Genomic DNA, 17,952 nt, shown 5'->3' with positions numbered 1-17,952 from the left:
GGCTTGAATTTCTCCATTTTCAAAAGCCTTTACTCGTTAAGACAGTTCTCCAGCCTACAAAACCATACTCAAAGAGGCCCATTTGGCATTTAGCATGGAATCCCACGAGTCATTAAGCTAATATCTGTACTGAAAAAATAGCAGCTTTTGAAATTGCTGCTTTACAAGACCAGCGTTTATTTTGTTATTTCCACAAGCTACTTCACACAGATGTAACTCAGCCAGGGACCTCTGATATCACTGTGAAGTCAATAAATATTACATATTCAATGTGTGAGCTTTTAGCAGTACAGAGTGAGGACGAAAAGGCTGTCCAGTTGAGGCTGTTCCATGAAATGTCTGTGGGATTATTATTTTTTTAATTTTTATTAAGAGTGCACTATTTTTCCTACCTAACCCACGGGCGCACCAGAGCCAATTTAACACTTCCTGTGGAATCCCCAGCGAAGACCGACAACTTTCAACTAAAAAGTTTCTAGATTGTTTCAAACCAGTATTATAACATTTCACAACCAAGTTATAGTTCAATGTTCTAGGACTTGTATACCAGCACAATAGTCAACCAGCAGGGGTTAGTATTATTGTAATAAAAGTGTATACGCTGCAGTGTTCTGCAGGCAAGAGTCTGATAAGTCTCAACAAAAAGCCTTTAATGTATGCTGATAGCATGATCTGGCACGCTCCCCCATGGCTACACTATCTTATCACAGTAACCTTTATATTCATGGGGCTTTTTTTTTTTTTTTTTTTTTTTTACACACTAGTCAAGGTCATATACTGTTGAAGCATGGTTCACACTAGAATGAGTAGTTCATTTATTTATCTCGTAAATGTGCCCAGCAGGTTAAAAACAGTTTAAAAACATAGCTTTCTGTTACGTTTGCTGCATAATTTCATCTTTAATGGCAATACAAGAAAAAAAAAAAAATCTTTGTTACTGTCACCCAATTCCCTTTTAGAAGGCTAGAAATTTCAGTTTAATATTTGCATTACAAACATGAGGCCCTGGAAAACCTTCTGGCTAGGATTGTAGCTTTGCACACAGCAAACTCATAAATCTGACTTTCAAAAGGTGCTGTTTTTATTATTTATCTTATTGCTTCATATGGTTATTCTCTTGTAAGACCTGACAGCAATATGCTAAAAGTAGATTAAAAAAAAGGGGGCCGCAGAACAAATGCCTGTCTGTAAATATTAAGAGCATCTATTTTAAATGTAATTAAGTGGCTCAAATTAATACACTTTTAGCTGGATGTTGTAATATTTTTTTTTCATTTTTTTATAAATAAATAGTATAATGGAGGAAGACATTGTTTTTTTGGTTGTTGATTGCTCCCCCAGTTAAAAAAGTTAAATTGAATGTGCCCTGAGCCAAATGATCCAAAAGATACATAGAAAACATAAAATGCCTGGAACAAGTTTAAGAATAGCATTAAGTAGCTTACCTGCTAGCATAATGCTCAATTCGTGAATGTGTATCATCGTGTGACAGCTGTGGGGAAGAAGCAGGGCTGCAAAAAAATAAAATAAAATAAATAACAGAAAGAAAGAAAAAGAAGTCTTTGAAAATGACAAGACGGAAGAGAATTTGCATGTGTAATAGGTTTTGAAATCACATTGCACCGGGTCTTTCCTTTGGATTCAACCTACAGTAACATGATTATTATCTCAGGAGTATCTACAAAGCAGCCCACATTGATGGCTTTCTAATGGTCATCTTGTGATACACTCCTGTAATAATGGTAATACAAATATAGTTTTTATGATTTGTTTTCAGATGAAGATGAAAGCACAAAAGGTTTGTAGATTATGTGTGTGTGTTACCTACTCCGGTGCACCAGGCCGCTCAGTTATTTTTTTTGATTGACTGGTTAACATATGGCTGATTGTTAAAGGGGTGCTGAAATAGGTCCTTGGCAGCTGATATTCATGCTTTAGGTTCCACACACCAAAGCAATTCATTCACATACTTGAAACACCCTTGTGCGTATTTACAACAAGAATCAAGGTGAAATACTGCTTGAATTGAAATGACCACTTATGTATTGACTCCGCTCTTTGACTATGGACATTGTCTGTTTGTCTGGCTTGACTACTTTATTGCTTAGAATGGACTGAGTAAGCACCAAACGATGCCTGCATTGAGACTTATCCAGTAACATTAAAATGAACTTGCATTTATTTATTATATTTTGATAATAGTTCAAGACATCATTTCACTGTATATTACATATTTAAAGCCTCGTTTCTGCAGCTTTTCTTGTGTAACACAACAGGCTCCAAGGTCAAAAAGCCTGGATAGCAATCAAATCTACAGTCTATTTACCATTTTACTGACACTGGCTGTCAGGTGACTGGAAAATTTAAAACACGGCAATGCAAGAAAAGCTACTGTATTTTATTCAGCATTACTGCAGACATCCTGAGCCATTCCATTATGGCTACTTAAAGAATGCCTTTATAAATGACTTCTTAAATAAAAATATCATATGCAAAATAAAAAATAAATCACTTGGTAATGATTCCTTCTTTTTAACCATTTCAGTTGTTTTTGCAATTCCAGTATTTTAAATAAAGTTTGTTGGGGGGTGTAAAAAAATACATGGCCCTGGAGCAAAGAAGCAGTAAAAAAGATTGGATTTTCCTGACAACAAACTTTATTCATAGTATAGAAATTACACAACAGCACTGGAAAACGTTTCTGTACCTTATTAAATTAAAATAAATAAAATAAAAAAACAAGAGAAATGACTACACTAATAATAATGTTACCGAAACAACAAGGAGATACAATATATTTATATATTACTTCTTACAAGGACTCTATGCATCCCTGGGATTTGTTGACCCCTTTAAATTTTAAAAGACTGTAGCACAAGTTACTGCTATTGTTCTGCCATGAATGGGCTCTTAATAAGCTGTTTCTACAGCTTAGGTGTTGCCATGACAACAAAATAGTGATGAAAGGGTTCATGCCCACACAGTTACCAATGGCACATTTTCACAAAGCTACTTCTAGATTTCAATAGCACTTCCAATAATAACCATGCTGCAATTGTGTCCCAAGGTTTTCTTGCTGTACAAACAGGATTGCAGTCCCTGTTGAGCCCAGTTTCAGGCTAGGGCACAATCAGTTTAACCACCACCTGGGCTACATTAGGACAACAGGATTTGATGTTACGCATAGAAATCTAATTTTTATATGAATATGAAAAACACCCCAATTTATTATTTTTCTTTTTTAAGATAGGCCTACCCATCTGAGGACTGTCTTGGGATGAAAAACTACTGTACTATTCCCTGAAATCATTCAACCAAGTCGCTGACAGGTGCTTGAGCTAATGCCTTCATCAGTGTTATGAGTCACAGTTAATATCCCATTTGTAATAATAAAATGATGTCACTTTAGGGGAAAGTTATCCCTAACTGGAATCCCTTTGCTTTCTGTGTAATTTCTCTATTTTATCACTTTGCCTCAACTTGTTAACCAGTGTGTTAACATATTAGTACCTTCTTTATATGGAGTCCCTTTAAACTTCTGAACCAGCCACAGGGCAGCATGGTCACGGCTCCCATTTGCCCCATAATGCCATTCCACTTTCACTCATGTAACTTGGCTCCCGACTATAGCGTTTTAAAAAGTCGCACTGTACTATTCAGATTTAGAATGTTTTTCCTTTCTTCTTACCCCCTCCACCTTGGTATACATTATCTCCAAAAAGGAGGACCAACCTTTAAAACGGTCTGAAAAATACCTTTAGAAAACTGCTGAACTCCCAACCCTCTGATGAAGGAGTTTGCCAACTGCATTTTTAAAATATAAAACTCAAAGGATTGAAACCCTGCTGCTGAGATAGATGCACTGGTTCAGTGTACTAAGCATTTATTCCAGTGTAAAGTTTGCAACATTTCTATTTGGTAAAAACTACAGTTTTATGTGAGAGCTCTGAAATTATCATAAAAGAGCAATTTAATTTTAATTAGCAAATAAATACATAAATAAAAAAATTAAATAACAGTAAGATAGTGCAAACATTAAAATGGATTATGTTTTTCTAAAATATATAAACACCCACGTCTTTCTTTTAAATGAGTAATATGCACCACCATACAAGATGTTGACCCTTATTATACAAGGGCACTTCAGATACAGTATTAGCTGGGAAAGAAAATGCCAGGTTTCACTGTAAATGTCATTCATAATCCAACCTGGCATTTCAGACACTTCAGTAAAAACACCTTTCAGCTAAAACTGGAAGCATGGGAGGCTTTAGGAAATCAAAGCTAAAACTTAGGAAAAAAAATGTTAGAAAAAAAAGAAGTAATAAAATGAAAACACATGGTAAGGGATAAGCAGCTGCAGGTCAGCAGAAGTACTCACGCATAATCTACTGGCCAGAAGTTGATCAGAGTAACAGGACTGCAAGACAAAAAATGGGGAGATGAAGACAGAGGTAGTAGAACCTGAGCCGAAAAATATTTCAAAAAGGACCAAATCAAAAGAGCAAATGTGAATGGTCGTGAGAGCAGCCAAAGAAAGAAGGAAGGGCAGAGATCGGCAAGCTAAGTTTCATTTGCCCTTTAGGGTTATACAGTTACTGTAAGTCCTTCCATCTGCTGCAGCTCTTTATGTTGATCACCTATCTTATGTATCTGCAGAAACAGTATGGGAAAATACATCATACCATATCAAGATTTATTTGATTTTTCTGTACACTGTTTTTGTACATATTTATATGAGAAATATATTAAAGCTAGTGACATGTTAGTTTATTGTCAGGCCTTTAACAAAATACCAATGGAGACAGTACAGTACTGTCGGTCTAAAAGAAAGTATGCCCTTAGAAATTTCTTACATTGTTTTTCTATAGACAGCTTGTGACTGATACCAATCACTTGTTTATATCTTATTTACAGTCTTTGTTCATACATTTACAAGAAGTAATGAAGCACATTTTTATAGTTGCTAAAGTTATGTTCAATTCAACACTGTGATTGGTCCTGCTTCAATGAAACTAAACTGTAAAACTACTTTCTACTGTGTGCATTTCAAAAGTAGTCCTGATTACGAGGATGGACTTTCAGTAACAAGTTGATTCACAACAATAATCAAAAGTTCTGTAACAAAACTAATCATAAGTACACGCGCAAGTAAGAAACTCGAATCTCAATTCTACATTAAGAAACAGATTTATAGAAAAAACAAGAGATCCAAAAAAACAAACAAAAAACACAACACATTTATCAAAAACCCCAAAAATCTAAACATATGGCAATTGCATATTAGCTTGCATCTCCTTTGAGCAGAACCAAAAATAGAAGGACAAAAAAAAACCAAACTCATAAAAAGCTCATAAAAAAGGGATACACTAAATTGTGCTTTGTTTTGAGAGAAAAAAAAAAAGTTAATCATGATCTGGCTTCACTCACGTTTCCATGTTGTCTCCCTCCAGCACTGTCTGTACTGGCAAGTATCCCATCCGGGGGTGCTTTGCAAAATATCGCTTTGTTCTGAACTTGTTTTTCAGCACCTTGGCAAAGTCTCTCACATCTTCTCCTGAAGTGGTCTGGGGGGGGGGAACAATAAGCCATTGTTTTAAATGGAATACTCATGGAAACCCTTACTGAGCTCCATTAAATGTTGGTTGGAGAATGGGTGTGAAGGCCATGTATCGATTCTCCAAATTCAAGGTCTCTTCGTCTAATGTTGCTGACAAAACACTGTTTGCCCACAGTCCCAGAATGGATTCAGGATGTTAATCTACCCATAAAAGTGAAATAGTTTGCTGCAATGAAAAGTTACTGTATTAAATTATAACTAACTGGTTCTGATTCATAGACATATTCTAATAATACAATAAAAAAAAACAAATAAAAAAAAACAGGAGCACACGCTTGCAAGATTTTACTCTAGTTTTAGAGTAATGCTAATTCTGCAATGGAAAATAAATATGTGGCAAGTTTCACAAAGAACTTCTGGCACTATGCAGGCTTCTATCTAGCAAGTTATCTACTTTTATCTGTTTTTCAAGGCATATTTCAAGACAGAACGGTATAGTCTTGTAGAAATCCGCTCGTAGTCTAAACGCTATCAAGATAAAAACATTATCAAAATTTTTTATAAAATTGAACCAGATTTAGCAGACTTTAGACCTGGTTTTTGTTTACATATTAAATAGCACAATAAGACCTTGTTTGCTTGGTTCCATCAATATACATGGTGGTATTTGGTAGTGGGCCTTTTCTATTGATAGTCAGCTATCAGGCAGTAAAGGGATCTGCTGTTTTATGAATGAAGAACAGGGGCTTAACTGCACTATTAACTTCTTAAGGGTGTTTACTCCCTGTCATACTCAAATATGACTTAAGTATGTGCAGATAAAATATGTAAGGAAGTAGGTGTCAAGTGAACCAATTAACAAGAATACAGTGTCATGTTAGTAATTCTCTGCTTGCTCCTTCCATTTGATTCCACTTTCATAACTACTTTAGGGTACTATTTCCCCCGTGTTAGAAAGGTTTCCTCTTTCTTTTTGCAGATGCTTTATTTGTTCATTTTTAAAAAGTGTATGGTCGAACATAAAAGCTCAAAATATTACCACCTGCTTTCTACTATTTCGTTTCTTTTCTAAAAACAATGTTTATTTATTTTATCCTCAGGTGTTTTTTTTATTTTTATGAAAGCTAGATTTTCTTTTCTTCATTATCCCCTCCCCTACAAAAAAAGCTAAACTATGTATTCTTCACCATTCCAGTATCTTTATTCCCTCACAAGGAGATCTCTAGCGTGCATCGAAAGGCTTCATTATTTTCCTTGACTCTACCACCTACAGTAACTTTTTTACAATTCCTGCTACAACTTCACCAGCGGAAGTTCAGAGAATACATACAAAGTCATACAAAGTCAAAACAGCTTTGATAAACACTAAAACAGTCCATTCAAATGCAGACATTGAAAGACCCTTCTAGTCTGTATTCTTCAAATAAAGACATTGAAAAAGCCTTCTAGTCAAGTATTTGTCACTGCAACATACAAATGTATTATTGGTATAATGTACACGTGATTCAACCAATTGATAGTTTATAGTGCATTGGTAGTCCATAGCCAGGCATTGATACCTATTAGTAATTGCACAAGCATTGATGTAACTTATGTTCTTATGTTATAAAAACATTACCTAATCTTGGCATATAACAAGTTAAAATGCAAACGTTTTTGGGGAGAAAAGAAGTGCAAACTTAGTTTGAACATATTTTCAGTCTTATCCTGCTTTATAATGGTTACATTTTAGAAAAATCTATTTAAAAAACAAAACAAATCTACATCAATTTCTTCCACCAACAAATGCTTTGTGGAGATGACAATGTACAAATATTGTCTGCAACCTTAGAAACAAGAAAATGCACTCAAACACATACATAAGATACTGAATGATAAAATGATTCTAGTTCATACGATAGTTCTCAGATAAAGGCACACCACAGAGATGAATGTACTTAATGGGCCTCATTATTTGTGATTACAACTTCTATATCAGAATTAATTTGAATGTTGGCATCTGTGCCGTGAATTCCTCCCTAAACACCAACTATTACACACTGCTGGGCTGTGACTTGTATTATTAAATACAACAGGACATTAACGCAATACACAAGAGTTTTCTTTTTTTGTAATTACAAGCATATTCATACTCGGTTTACTGCATTTACACTTCCTTGCAAGGCTTGCATAACTAATCCTTTGGGATTACTGTTGAACATGCTGGTGACATGAAGCCCAGCACGGATTAAAGCATATTAATCTACTTGATGAAATACCCAGAACTAGGATTGTGAATATAAACACTTTCCACGAACTTTAAAAAGATTAAAACATCCAGTCTAACCTTATGAGCATTGTACAGAAGATACCTTAAACCTGGCTTTACAAGCAAAAGGTCTGGATATATTTAGAACAAGGGCAAAATGTACTAGATGATCATAGTCACTTGATACTTCTGCTGAAGAACCAGGAGCAATGAATCTTGGCAGGTGAAAGAGCCTAATATGATTCTAGAACTACCACTGCTGGTCATAGTGTTGTTCTAGCGGTAACTTGTACAGATGCCTTTGCCTGAACTGCTCGGGGTCCCATCATTAAGGCACCTCTTGATGAACAGCATCCTTCATAGGATACTTAAACATTTATTTCTTACCTGTTTGGTATTCTTTCATGTGTGTTCTGTATGGTTTTAGAAATTACCCCTAAGGGGGTGCACCTGTGACAGCTTGCTGAATTGAACCATTTTTTCAGGAATAGTTAGGCTAGCATATAAGCAGATGCATTAGAGAATTATACAGAACACACATATCTGGTTATTATTAGGAAATGTGTTTGGCAAGATTTCTTTCAAACTGCCATATTTTTCTTAATTTCTTTTTTTATTGCTGTTATTTGTTGCACACTTAGTGTCTTCTCCAGCACTCATTACTCAAAGCTAACTGCACTTTGAGCTGATTGATACATTAGTATTCCTGTGCTGCTTTCCTTATTTGGGGCTTAACATTTAAGAATTCAGCTTTTTATAGCTGTAATGGAAACAGCCATTAGCTCAATTTGATTCATCAGCAGCTGTTCGTATAGCAGAGAATGAGCATGACCCTGTAAAAAATTGGAACTTACCGGCGTGCAATATTCAACCATGGGGTACTGCATTTTATGACCTTTTGCAACACGCCCGGAAAAGAAGCAGCTTTGGCAGATGTCATAGTTAAAATGCTTTAAACTTCGATACCTAAAAAGTAAAAGCACAAAACGAAACATGTTGTTAACTGTCTGACCCATCTACAGTAACAACATTAGCTTTACCATACTACAGCTCAATACATTATAAATGTAGAAACAAATGGAGCTCCATGCTAATACACTGCTAAAGATTTCCAACTGTAACAGAACAGGAATTCCCAGTAATGTTGTTGAAGCTGACACCCTGGGATCCTTCAAGAAGCTGCTTGATGAGATTCTGGGATCAATAAGCTACTAACAACCAAACGAGCAAGATGGGCCGAAGGGCCTCCTCTCATTTGTAAGCTTTCTTATGTTCTTATGAATTCTCTCTGCTATTTTGTGCACAGTATGATCTAGTTTTTCATATACATTTTCGCACGCGAGTATGTGCAGTTTTTACACAAATAAGTATACATTGAATACATACTGAATTTATACATGGTGTTGTTACTCAATGAAACCTGGCACATGGAGACACCAGACATTGGGCAATGAGATGTGGTCAATAGTTGTTTCTAAGTTACAGGAACCTTGTGTGTGTATCCTTTGTCCAGTTACATCATATAACAGTGCCAATTACAAATTTCCACAGAACAGAATTATTTTTTAATTAGAATTTTTTCTAAAATTTCCAATGATTTGTTATGCTAACCATCACATTCAAATCGCTCTGAAGCGAACATATTCGATATGAATCAATGCGGAAAACACAAAATGTTACCGGTCTCTGCTTTCTGGTACGTCTGTTTGAGCATTATTTCAATTATACGTATAGGGGTTTGAATGCACAAAGTCACATTTCCAGGCTTATATGTGACTCCTGTATTCAGTTGACAGTTAAAATACATCCATGTCTTAGATAAGAAAGAATGGCATAACAATGTACCTGAATCCAATAATTGGACACTCCTTGCAAATGTTGCACTTGGCCTGGTGTTTGGCTGTCTCGGCTGCTGCTACTCGGTGTAACACAGGCAACCAGACCATGGACTGGGGCTCCAACCTCATCCAGTCGAGGAACATAGCAGCTTCAATTTCTGGTTTGTTATTGGCCTGAGAAGAAAAGAGATATATCCATTGAAACACAGAAATCAGTCATTTTCAGGACTTGCTCACACTGCTTGAGCTCAGATCACATCCCTGAAATGTCCTCAACATGACTCGGGTAGCTGCAGAGATCAGTATTTGTTTGTCTACTGCTATTGGCGATGCACAATGGTTATTGCTTTTGTGGATGACACTTTTGATCAAATCAGCCAATAAGCACAGCTGCACGTTCACAAGGCTGAACCTAGTGACAGTGCATGTTACCAGAATGCTCGGATCCATCTAAAATATCTAGTCATCCTTCTGTGACGGCAAGAACACAGCTCAGTAATGGAGTTTCACATCATTTTCACATGGTTTTCTATGTTTTTTTTTTTTTTTTTAATGAATTGAGACATCTGAGTAAGATCCGACACAGGTTTGAGCTTAATGGTTTGCCAAAAAGAGTAAAAAACAAAAAAAAGAATCCACCTACACCGACATCTTAAATTTTTCACAGCTCTTCTGTCTTAGAAGTAACTTCTGCCATTGCATTGTTATTACAGATCATGAGAAAGCTTCTAGCTGCTAAAAGTGATCATTATAGGCTTCAACCAAGCAATTCTTATAAAGAGGGGTTGGGGGAGATGGGATAAAGGGTTTATGAGGAGAGACAGCCAGTTGCTATAAATACACCACCATTGTGATAAAGGTTTTTTTTTTCAATTTAGATTAAAAGTCAGTAAAAGAGCATTTTCCTTCAGCGTCTGGACTAAAAAATGTTTTTAAAGGAAAAAGAGAGCAATACATTTACCCAGACTTTTTGAAATAAAATAAACCAATATTGATTTTTTTTTTTTTTTTTTTAGTATTTCTAAATGTAGCACTATAATGTACTTGCAAATACTTGTCAATATCCTGTCAAACAGGATCAGTGAATTACATGAAAGTCTGCATACTGGATCTCTAGTTTCTACAGGGATGAATCAACTTCCTCCTCAGAAGGATCCATGGAATTAGAAGTAATGCATTTTACACATTATTAAGGCTTATTCTTTTCATCAAAAAGAAGGGCTGGCATTAAGCTGTGGAGATTGGTCCTGAAAGGAATCTCTATCAATTGATGCTAGCTTGAAAATAAATGTATTCATTCATATGTTACCAAGTTTTCATTATTTTGTACACAGTGAGCCAAGAATGACAGGCATATACTTTTTCATCAGAGGTGGCACTGTAACAATAGAGCATGTTTTTCTCAGTTAAATTCAATTTTGGGAATGGAACAATGCAAATGAACCCTTCATTGGAAATAGTTTCAGAGATATAAGGAGTTGAAAGTGCAGCGCTGGCTCTGGCTTCAGTCCCAGCTGCAGAATGATTGACACTTGACCAGAAAGACATTTTTATCAATACATTTCTCATCACTGGTACATTGCTTGACCCTAAGAAAATGATATGCCTGCTCGTTATGGACAGTTATTCACACCCTGGTGTTAAAACAAATTCATTTGAATAGGGAATCCCTACACATCACTTACAATCAGGTCATCCTAATGATGTGGCAGGATTATAGTTTGAACCTGCAATCCTCACACCCGCAGCAGCAGCCCTAGTCTGCTAAGCCACCTGCTGCCTGACTCCATTTGCATTTTTATTACTATAATTCCTCAGCAATGAAACTTTGCAAAAAAAGCTCAAACCCTTGAGGACATGAAGCATTAAAATAGCTGTCCACAAAATCTTCTGAATCAGGCATTCCTGATGCGCTTGTTTGCTATCAATTTATAAACTAGCACTCTCAGGTTTAAACATTTTTTCAATTGTAATAACATGCAAGTCACCGTAGTTCTATCTAGAGACATTTTAATGCATACGAATGTAAGTCTATAGGACAAGAAAGGATACTTTTGCTTTAGCAGTGCATTAAATCAAATTGAATAATAAACTCTTATCCTTCCCCCCTCCTTACAATACTGAATTTACATGAGATTCTTAAATACTTTTTCTTCCTGCTTTAACAAATGACAAAAGGAATTTTACATGACAAAGGATCTATGAATGAGAAATAAATCTCACATTCCACTAGGAGGCTCAGCTCTAAACTACTGCAAGTAATTCATTTAAACACCTGGCTGATTTCATAGCTGTAAAACAAATAAATAAAAAAAATGCAAAAAAGGCAAACTTTTAACTTGAAGAAAATGTTTTCTAAATGTCAAGCGGCAGTACTGGGACATGCAGACAAAGAGACTTCCACTTCATTTAATTTTTCTGTTAACTGCACACAATCATGAGCTTCACATCTTCTGTTCCTGATAATTACATATCCCAGTTAACTGTATATTATGCGGCTATGTAATTTGCACTGTGTTCATTAAATGTTTAATACATGCCTTCATGTCTCGCATGAATCACTAGCTTTATAGGTCAAATATGTGTAGGGGGCAGAAAGGTTTAATGGCTGAAAAACCTCATTTTAAGCTTAAGGCCTCAGCTGACATTCACAAGTGTTTTTCTATGTACTTGTGTGGGGGGGGGGGGGGGGGGGTTGTCAGAATCAGGTAGTTTAACACAGATGGTTATTAACTATAATTGCACAGGTATGATCTGTTTTATTATAAATGTGTGTCAAGGTAACTTAGTGTGAACGTGAGCTGCGACCGTCTTAGTAATTCAAAGTAAATGTTTGAATCTCAACTGCTGGAGTTTAGAGGCCACCTTCTGTGGTCAGGTGAGAAGCTAGAATGAGTGGGGAGTGATGCTGAACCAGAAGGAGACAATAAGAATTATTTCAAGGCCTTTAAAACTCTGAACTTAACTTCAAATCAGTTTGGCTGCTTTGTGTCGACTACGGTTCACTAGAGGCTAAACTGAGAACACTTAAATCTATTTCCTTTTAAATTGAGATAGATTGTGGGTTTCAGTTCCAGCAATGGACTACTAAGCATTCAACCTACTGCACCTCTTTGACTCCCACAGGGACACATTAAAAAGATTTGCTTTGTCAGTTTAAAATCCCATGAAGCATTAAAACAAAGCAGAAAAAAAGCTTGATCAGTTTAAAGTGTCTCCCATATACCTATTTTAACATCATTGCTGAATCTCAGAAAAGGTTGCTCACGCACACAACACTAAAGTGGCTAAACATAGCCCCAGGCGAAATGACTGTAGAGGAAACTCTTTTAAATGACATTTAAAGCAGGGCATCATTTGAAAGGGCTTTAGTAGCTCATCTGGGTCATAAGAGTGTCAAAAAGAACAAAGTTCTGGAGAACAAAAGGAAGGAATAAAAGGAAGCTCCAGGCCACAGGAGAATTCTATTACCATGACAAGGAAGTGCCACCACTACACAAGTTAAATGCATCTGTTACTGTCAGCAGACATGGTCCCTCACTTTATATATTGCTGCTGCTGTTGCTGACTAAAAGGTCTTTCCAGGACGGTGCTTATTGAACCAACCTTGTCTTTTAGTATGTTTGTGGGGTTGACAAAGGAGGTTGTACAAGTTACTTGATATATTTTAATGAATAAAATGAAGTTTGATATTCATTAAAGCAGCCAACAACAAAACAGTTCAACGAATAACAAGGGTTTTTAAATGTTGCTATTCTTGATTTAAAACTTTTGCTAAAACGTCATGAAATGAGCACACTGAAATAATCTCCCACTCTTTTCTCGATGGTCATGGAATCAATAGGACTAGAACTAGAAAAGACAGCACTACAGAAACAAAAAGCTTATTATGAAAGAGAGGTGGTGAAGTTGTCAAAGTGAATTTCTGCCACCAAACTCAACCCAATTTCGTGTACAAAAGGCACAGCTCCTTGAAAATGCACTGCAAATAGACAACTGCTCTTTGGATGAAGAATGCACTTGTGAAGCAGATTAGTGGTTTGTAAACATTTGTACAACCTGTAACTGTGGACAGTGGAACACTACTTTTCTAAGGCTTTTTCTCATTTAACAAAGAGCAAGGGAGACCTTGTATATCTATTACAACACTCACTGCTTGAATATAGGACTCATTCCTGTGGCACAGAAAGAACTTTAGCTCAAGGAAAGTGACAACTGGTTTTTGAATGGTAAAGACTAAGCTATCATCTACTTGTATTAATAATATGTTTCTTAGTAGATGAAAAGTAGTGATCAATTTAAATACAAAAAACAGTATAGGAAACAGATGACTCTATAGGCAAAACAGTTAAACAAAAACAATCCCTTTTGCAAATAACAGCACAGCAAACAGAAGAGATCACTAGAATATAAAGCTGCAGCAGTCAAAATCCCTATAAAGTGGTCAAAAGTCACAGAGCAATGCACGGTGTAGACAGTTTATATATGCCATAATCATGGGCAACAAATTGTACATCTTCAAAGCAGATTGTGTACTTATCCATTTATCATTATTATTATCATTATTATTATTATTATTATTATTATTATTATTATTATTTCCATGTCAGAAATCAACAATGCCGATCCCTAGGATGTCAAAAGTCATCACGGTTTTGCTACCTCATGGCATGACGCATAAATAATAATGTAAGAAATATTATAAGGTTTTGGAAGTAAAACCCCCGAGTATGATGGTATAGCTCTGGCTAACATCCATTACAAATCTTCATACATTTCGGTCTTATATCATTCCTGGACTATTACAAATCCTCAGTCTTTTGACAGAGTGAAGCTGGTTTTGCATTTCACAGGAAAGTGTTAGTCTGCATAATCTCTCTGTGAATTAATACTTAAATAGACAATCTGGATACAAGTTAATCTATGTCCTATACAATTTAGCATGCCACACTGGGTTCTGGGGAAAAAACAAAACAAACAAACTTTTGGCAATACATATTAAATAAAAAAAAAAAGAAATGGCAATTTCTTGATGACTTTCCTTTTCTCCTTCAAACAATCCCTATTTTCTCACTCACCACAGCTGTTGCTAAGGGGAAGTGGAGGACAACAAATTAAAAAAGTAGGTTCCCAGGATACACTTTGCCAAGAAAGGCGATTAGTGGATTAATGAGAAATTCCTCTGAGCAATCCCTGGCAAGAAAGCAGACTGCTCTTCCTGCCAGCAGCTCAGTGTCTGTAACCTCTGAATAAAGGAAGCAATGTTGTTGCAAGGGGTGGCTAGATGGGACCGCAGTGCTGAACGACTTACAAACTGGAAGCAGCTCCTGACGCTGGGTTCGATGTTGCTGCCGCCGAAGGAAGCCACCTCTCCCAGCTGCCGAGGAATCTGGATGGAGTCATGCAAGAGGAGGCCTAGTCTTCGCTGGTCGCAGAAACCTGTGGGGCTGACCACCTGCTTGAACAAGTCTGAGGAGAACCAACAGAGTCAGTGGAGGTGGGCTGACGAAGTGCAGTTTCCCTTATTAAAGTTTATCCCAGTCATTTTGCAGTTTGCCCATGCTTTTCTCCATGGTTATACTATGCATTTACAGTTAGATTTTTGATTAAATATGCTTTACCATACTTGTCTGGTACGTACAGTACAATACATATTTCAAGGGAATTGTCTTTATTTTAATTCAGCAAGCCATAAATAAATATAAGTCGGTCCCAATTAGTTTGGAGAATATAGGTTTTACTAGAGTTGAAGTGTGTTCGGGACTGTGTGGGCACTGTGTTCATGTAAATATGTCTAGACTTAATTAGACAACAGAATGTTGTCTTCTAGTATCTGACTACAGTAGAATTCACTTAAAGAAGATAATTAAATCAAGTGTCACTCATGGTGAGAGATATAGATATATATATATATATATATATATATATATATATACACACACACACACACACACACACACACACACACACACACACATACATACATACACACACAGGTAGTGAACAAAAAAATGGAAACACCAATGTAAAGTCACTTAATAGGGCGTTGGGCCACTATGGTATCCCGCTCTGTGGCGTTCTCGGCGGACCGTTTTTGATGAATCTGGCTGCTCGCGCCCCAGGTTGAAATTTGCAGTCAATTGATCTGCACTTGCTCGCCTGTTTTGCCTTGCACTTCGAATTAATGCACGGATATCACAATCCTGGAGTATGCGCTTCCGCCCACTGTTGCCCTTTGCTGATGATGTCTTTCCCTCGGAGTTCCATGCCAACATCACCCTAGACACCGTTGCTCATGAAACTTTAGCAAGTTGAGCCGACTTGGTCACTGAAGCGCCTGCCAAACGCGCCCCAACAATCACCCCTCTTTCAAAGTCACTGAGGTCTCCTCTTGCAGCCATGCTAGCCATAATTATAGGCAATCAGGCCTGTCCAGCATTTTTATACATGACCCTAAGCATGCTGGGATGTTATTTGCTTAATTAACGCATGAGCCACACCTGTGTGGAAGCCCTTGCTTTCAATATACTTGGTGTCCCTCATTTATCCAGGTGTTTCCATTTTTTTGTTCACTGCCTGTAAATATTGTAAAGCCTGTTTCTCCAAACCTACCCTCCAGGCCTTTTTCGGCATACATTAATTTGTAGTAAGGAATTTAAACATTACTGAAAACCGAGAGATCTGAATAAGTTTAATTATAAACAAAGCAAGGTCTATAGCAGTTAAGCAAATATTTAAATACTCAGCGGCAGAGGTTTTGGAAAGACTTTATTCTTTGCTTTCATCTTAAAAAAAAAATCTCTCTATGTCTTGATCATATACAGTTTATAGGTATATGATTTATTCAATTTTCCCCTTGTTCAATCCTAATGAAATTGAGTAGAGCTCCATCAAGTAAGATTTTTGAAAATTAAGTAACAGCATGCAGTTCCTTTGAATACCTTTTGATTAAATAAACAATAGTAAGTCCACGTTCACTCAGGTTCAATCTAATGCAGAGCTCTCCAACCTTTTTGACCAAAGGAGCCATACCAATGACCAGTGTTCTCTTGCAGAACCAGAAAATGGCAAACATGTGGACTTTAATATTGAATATAATGTTAGGAAATGTTTACTCAAACAAAAAAACTTTGCAAACTGTTACACTAAGCCTCTGCATGTTTGTGCTTAAACAAACACACATTGACAAGTATAACACAGCATCGATGTTGTTGCATTAGGACGTTACCTTCTATTAGGCCTCTGCTTAGACTACTTGCCCCTGCAAATTAACTGCTTTCAAGTAAAACAAGCTATATTTTGGAGCTCAATGAGCCTATAGCCCTCTTGTAATGTTTTAGTTTAAAACAAACTAACAAAACACACACACACACACACACACACAAAACCCAGATTAACTTACATCTGTACTTGTCCTCCAAATGTGCTTTACAGAGTGAAACCATGCCGGTTTTGAATGACAGAACACGAATCTTCCCTGTTCTGCCCCTGTGAATGGCAACCAAGGCAGGGCATTAAACTCAATGGCAGTTTACAACAAACAGATGCACATAAACAGCACTGCTTCTAAAAACAAGGCCACTTCTTTCCTATTTTGATCAAATACAATTTGAGACAACCCAGCTTTAATGCAATCATCTCCTAGCGAAATGTACAGCATTGCAAATCAATTTTCAGCAATCAGCCAATTCAGTTAGCATAATTAGTTTTGTTAAACAATCCATGAAGAGTCAGTCATTTAACCTTTTACTGTTGAAAAATCTGCTTAGTAAACAAACAGCTGTAAGCTTCAAGAGAAGTTTATTTTTAGCTGTAAATGGATTGCTCAGGTAATGCAGCTATTGCAGAACACAATTATTACAAAACCGGGAAGATTCCCTTGATGGAGAATAACCTGCTACATACTAACATAGGACTGAAGGAAGGGAAGTGCGTAGCCTTTTAGTATTCAGCTGCACAACACTGCTCACCGTGTTTAAGTAATCAGCCAATTATAATGAAATCTGAAACAAATTTGCAAAAGTACATAAAAAAAGCAAGACTACTAAAATTTGTTCTCATTTATTTATTTTTTGTTCTTTTAGGAACATAATGCATCTCTCACGGCTCAGATTATGGATTCTTAGGGTTTCACAAGGGCCAAGAAACAAACAAACAAAAAGACCTTACCGAACAGCTGAGACTCAAATAAGGCCCAATCAAGATGCAAGCCCATTGTTTCACATAATGTGGTATCGCCTCAATTAAAAAAGATATACAGTACACTGTGTCCTTAAGGTTTCCTGCTGCCACTTGCACAAAATAAC

At 36.6% G+C, this 17,952-nt stretch overlaps 1 protein-coding gene across 18 annotated transcripts in view; it reads right to left on the bottom strand.

The window, feature by feature from the left end:
* LOC117405667 (dystrophin-like) overlaps window positions 1-17,952 on the bottom strand; it is a 689,570-nt gene that overhangs the window by 14,285 nt on the left and 657,333 nt on the right. For 14 of the 18 annotated variants that reach the window (XM_034008883.3, XM_059030144.1, XM_059030147.1 and 11 more), the window contains 7 exons: window positions 17,049-17,134; window positions 14,958-15,115; window positions 9,654-9,820; window positions 8,663-8,774; window positions 5,431-5,567; window positions 4,382-4,420; window positions 1,446-1,511 (listed from right to left, as the gene is read on the bottom strand). In XM_034008883.3, the coding sequence (XP_033864774.3) occupies window positions 1,446-1,511; window positions 4,382-4,420; window positions 5,431-5,567; window positions 8,663-8,774; window positions 9,654-9,820; window positions 14,958-15,115; window positions 17,049-17,134 (765 nt within the window). The remainder of the gene's footprint in view (window positions 1-1,445; window positions 1,512-4,381; window positions 4,421-5,430; window positions 5,568-8,662; window positions 8,775-9,653; window positions 9,821-14,957; window positions 15,116-17,048; window positions 17,135-17,952) is intronic. The other 4 variants (XM_059030142.1, XM_059030149.1, XM_034008890.3 and 1 more) reach the window with 1 other exon arrangement.

Source organism: Acipenser ruthenus, chromosome 9 (assembly GCF_902713425.1).
Source record: "Acipenser ruthenus chromosome 9, fAciRut3.2 maternal haplotype, whole genome shotgun sequence".
Classification (NCBI taxonomy): Eukaryota; Metazoa; Chordata; class Actinopteri; order Acipenseriformes; family Acipenseridae; genus Acipenser; species Acipenser ruthenus.
This window is presented reverse-complemented; position numbering and strand designations above follow the sequence as displayed.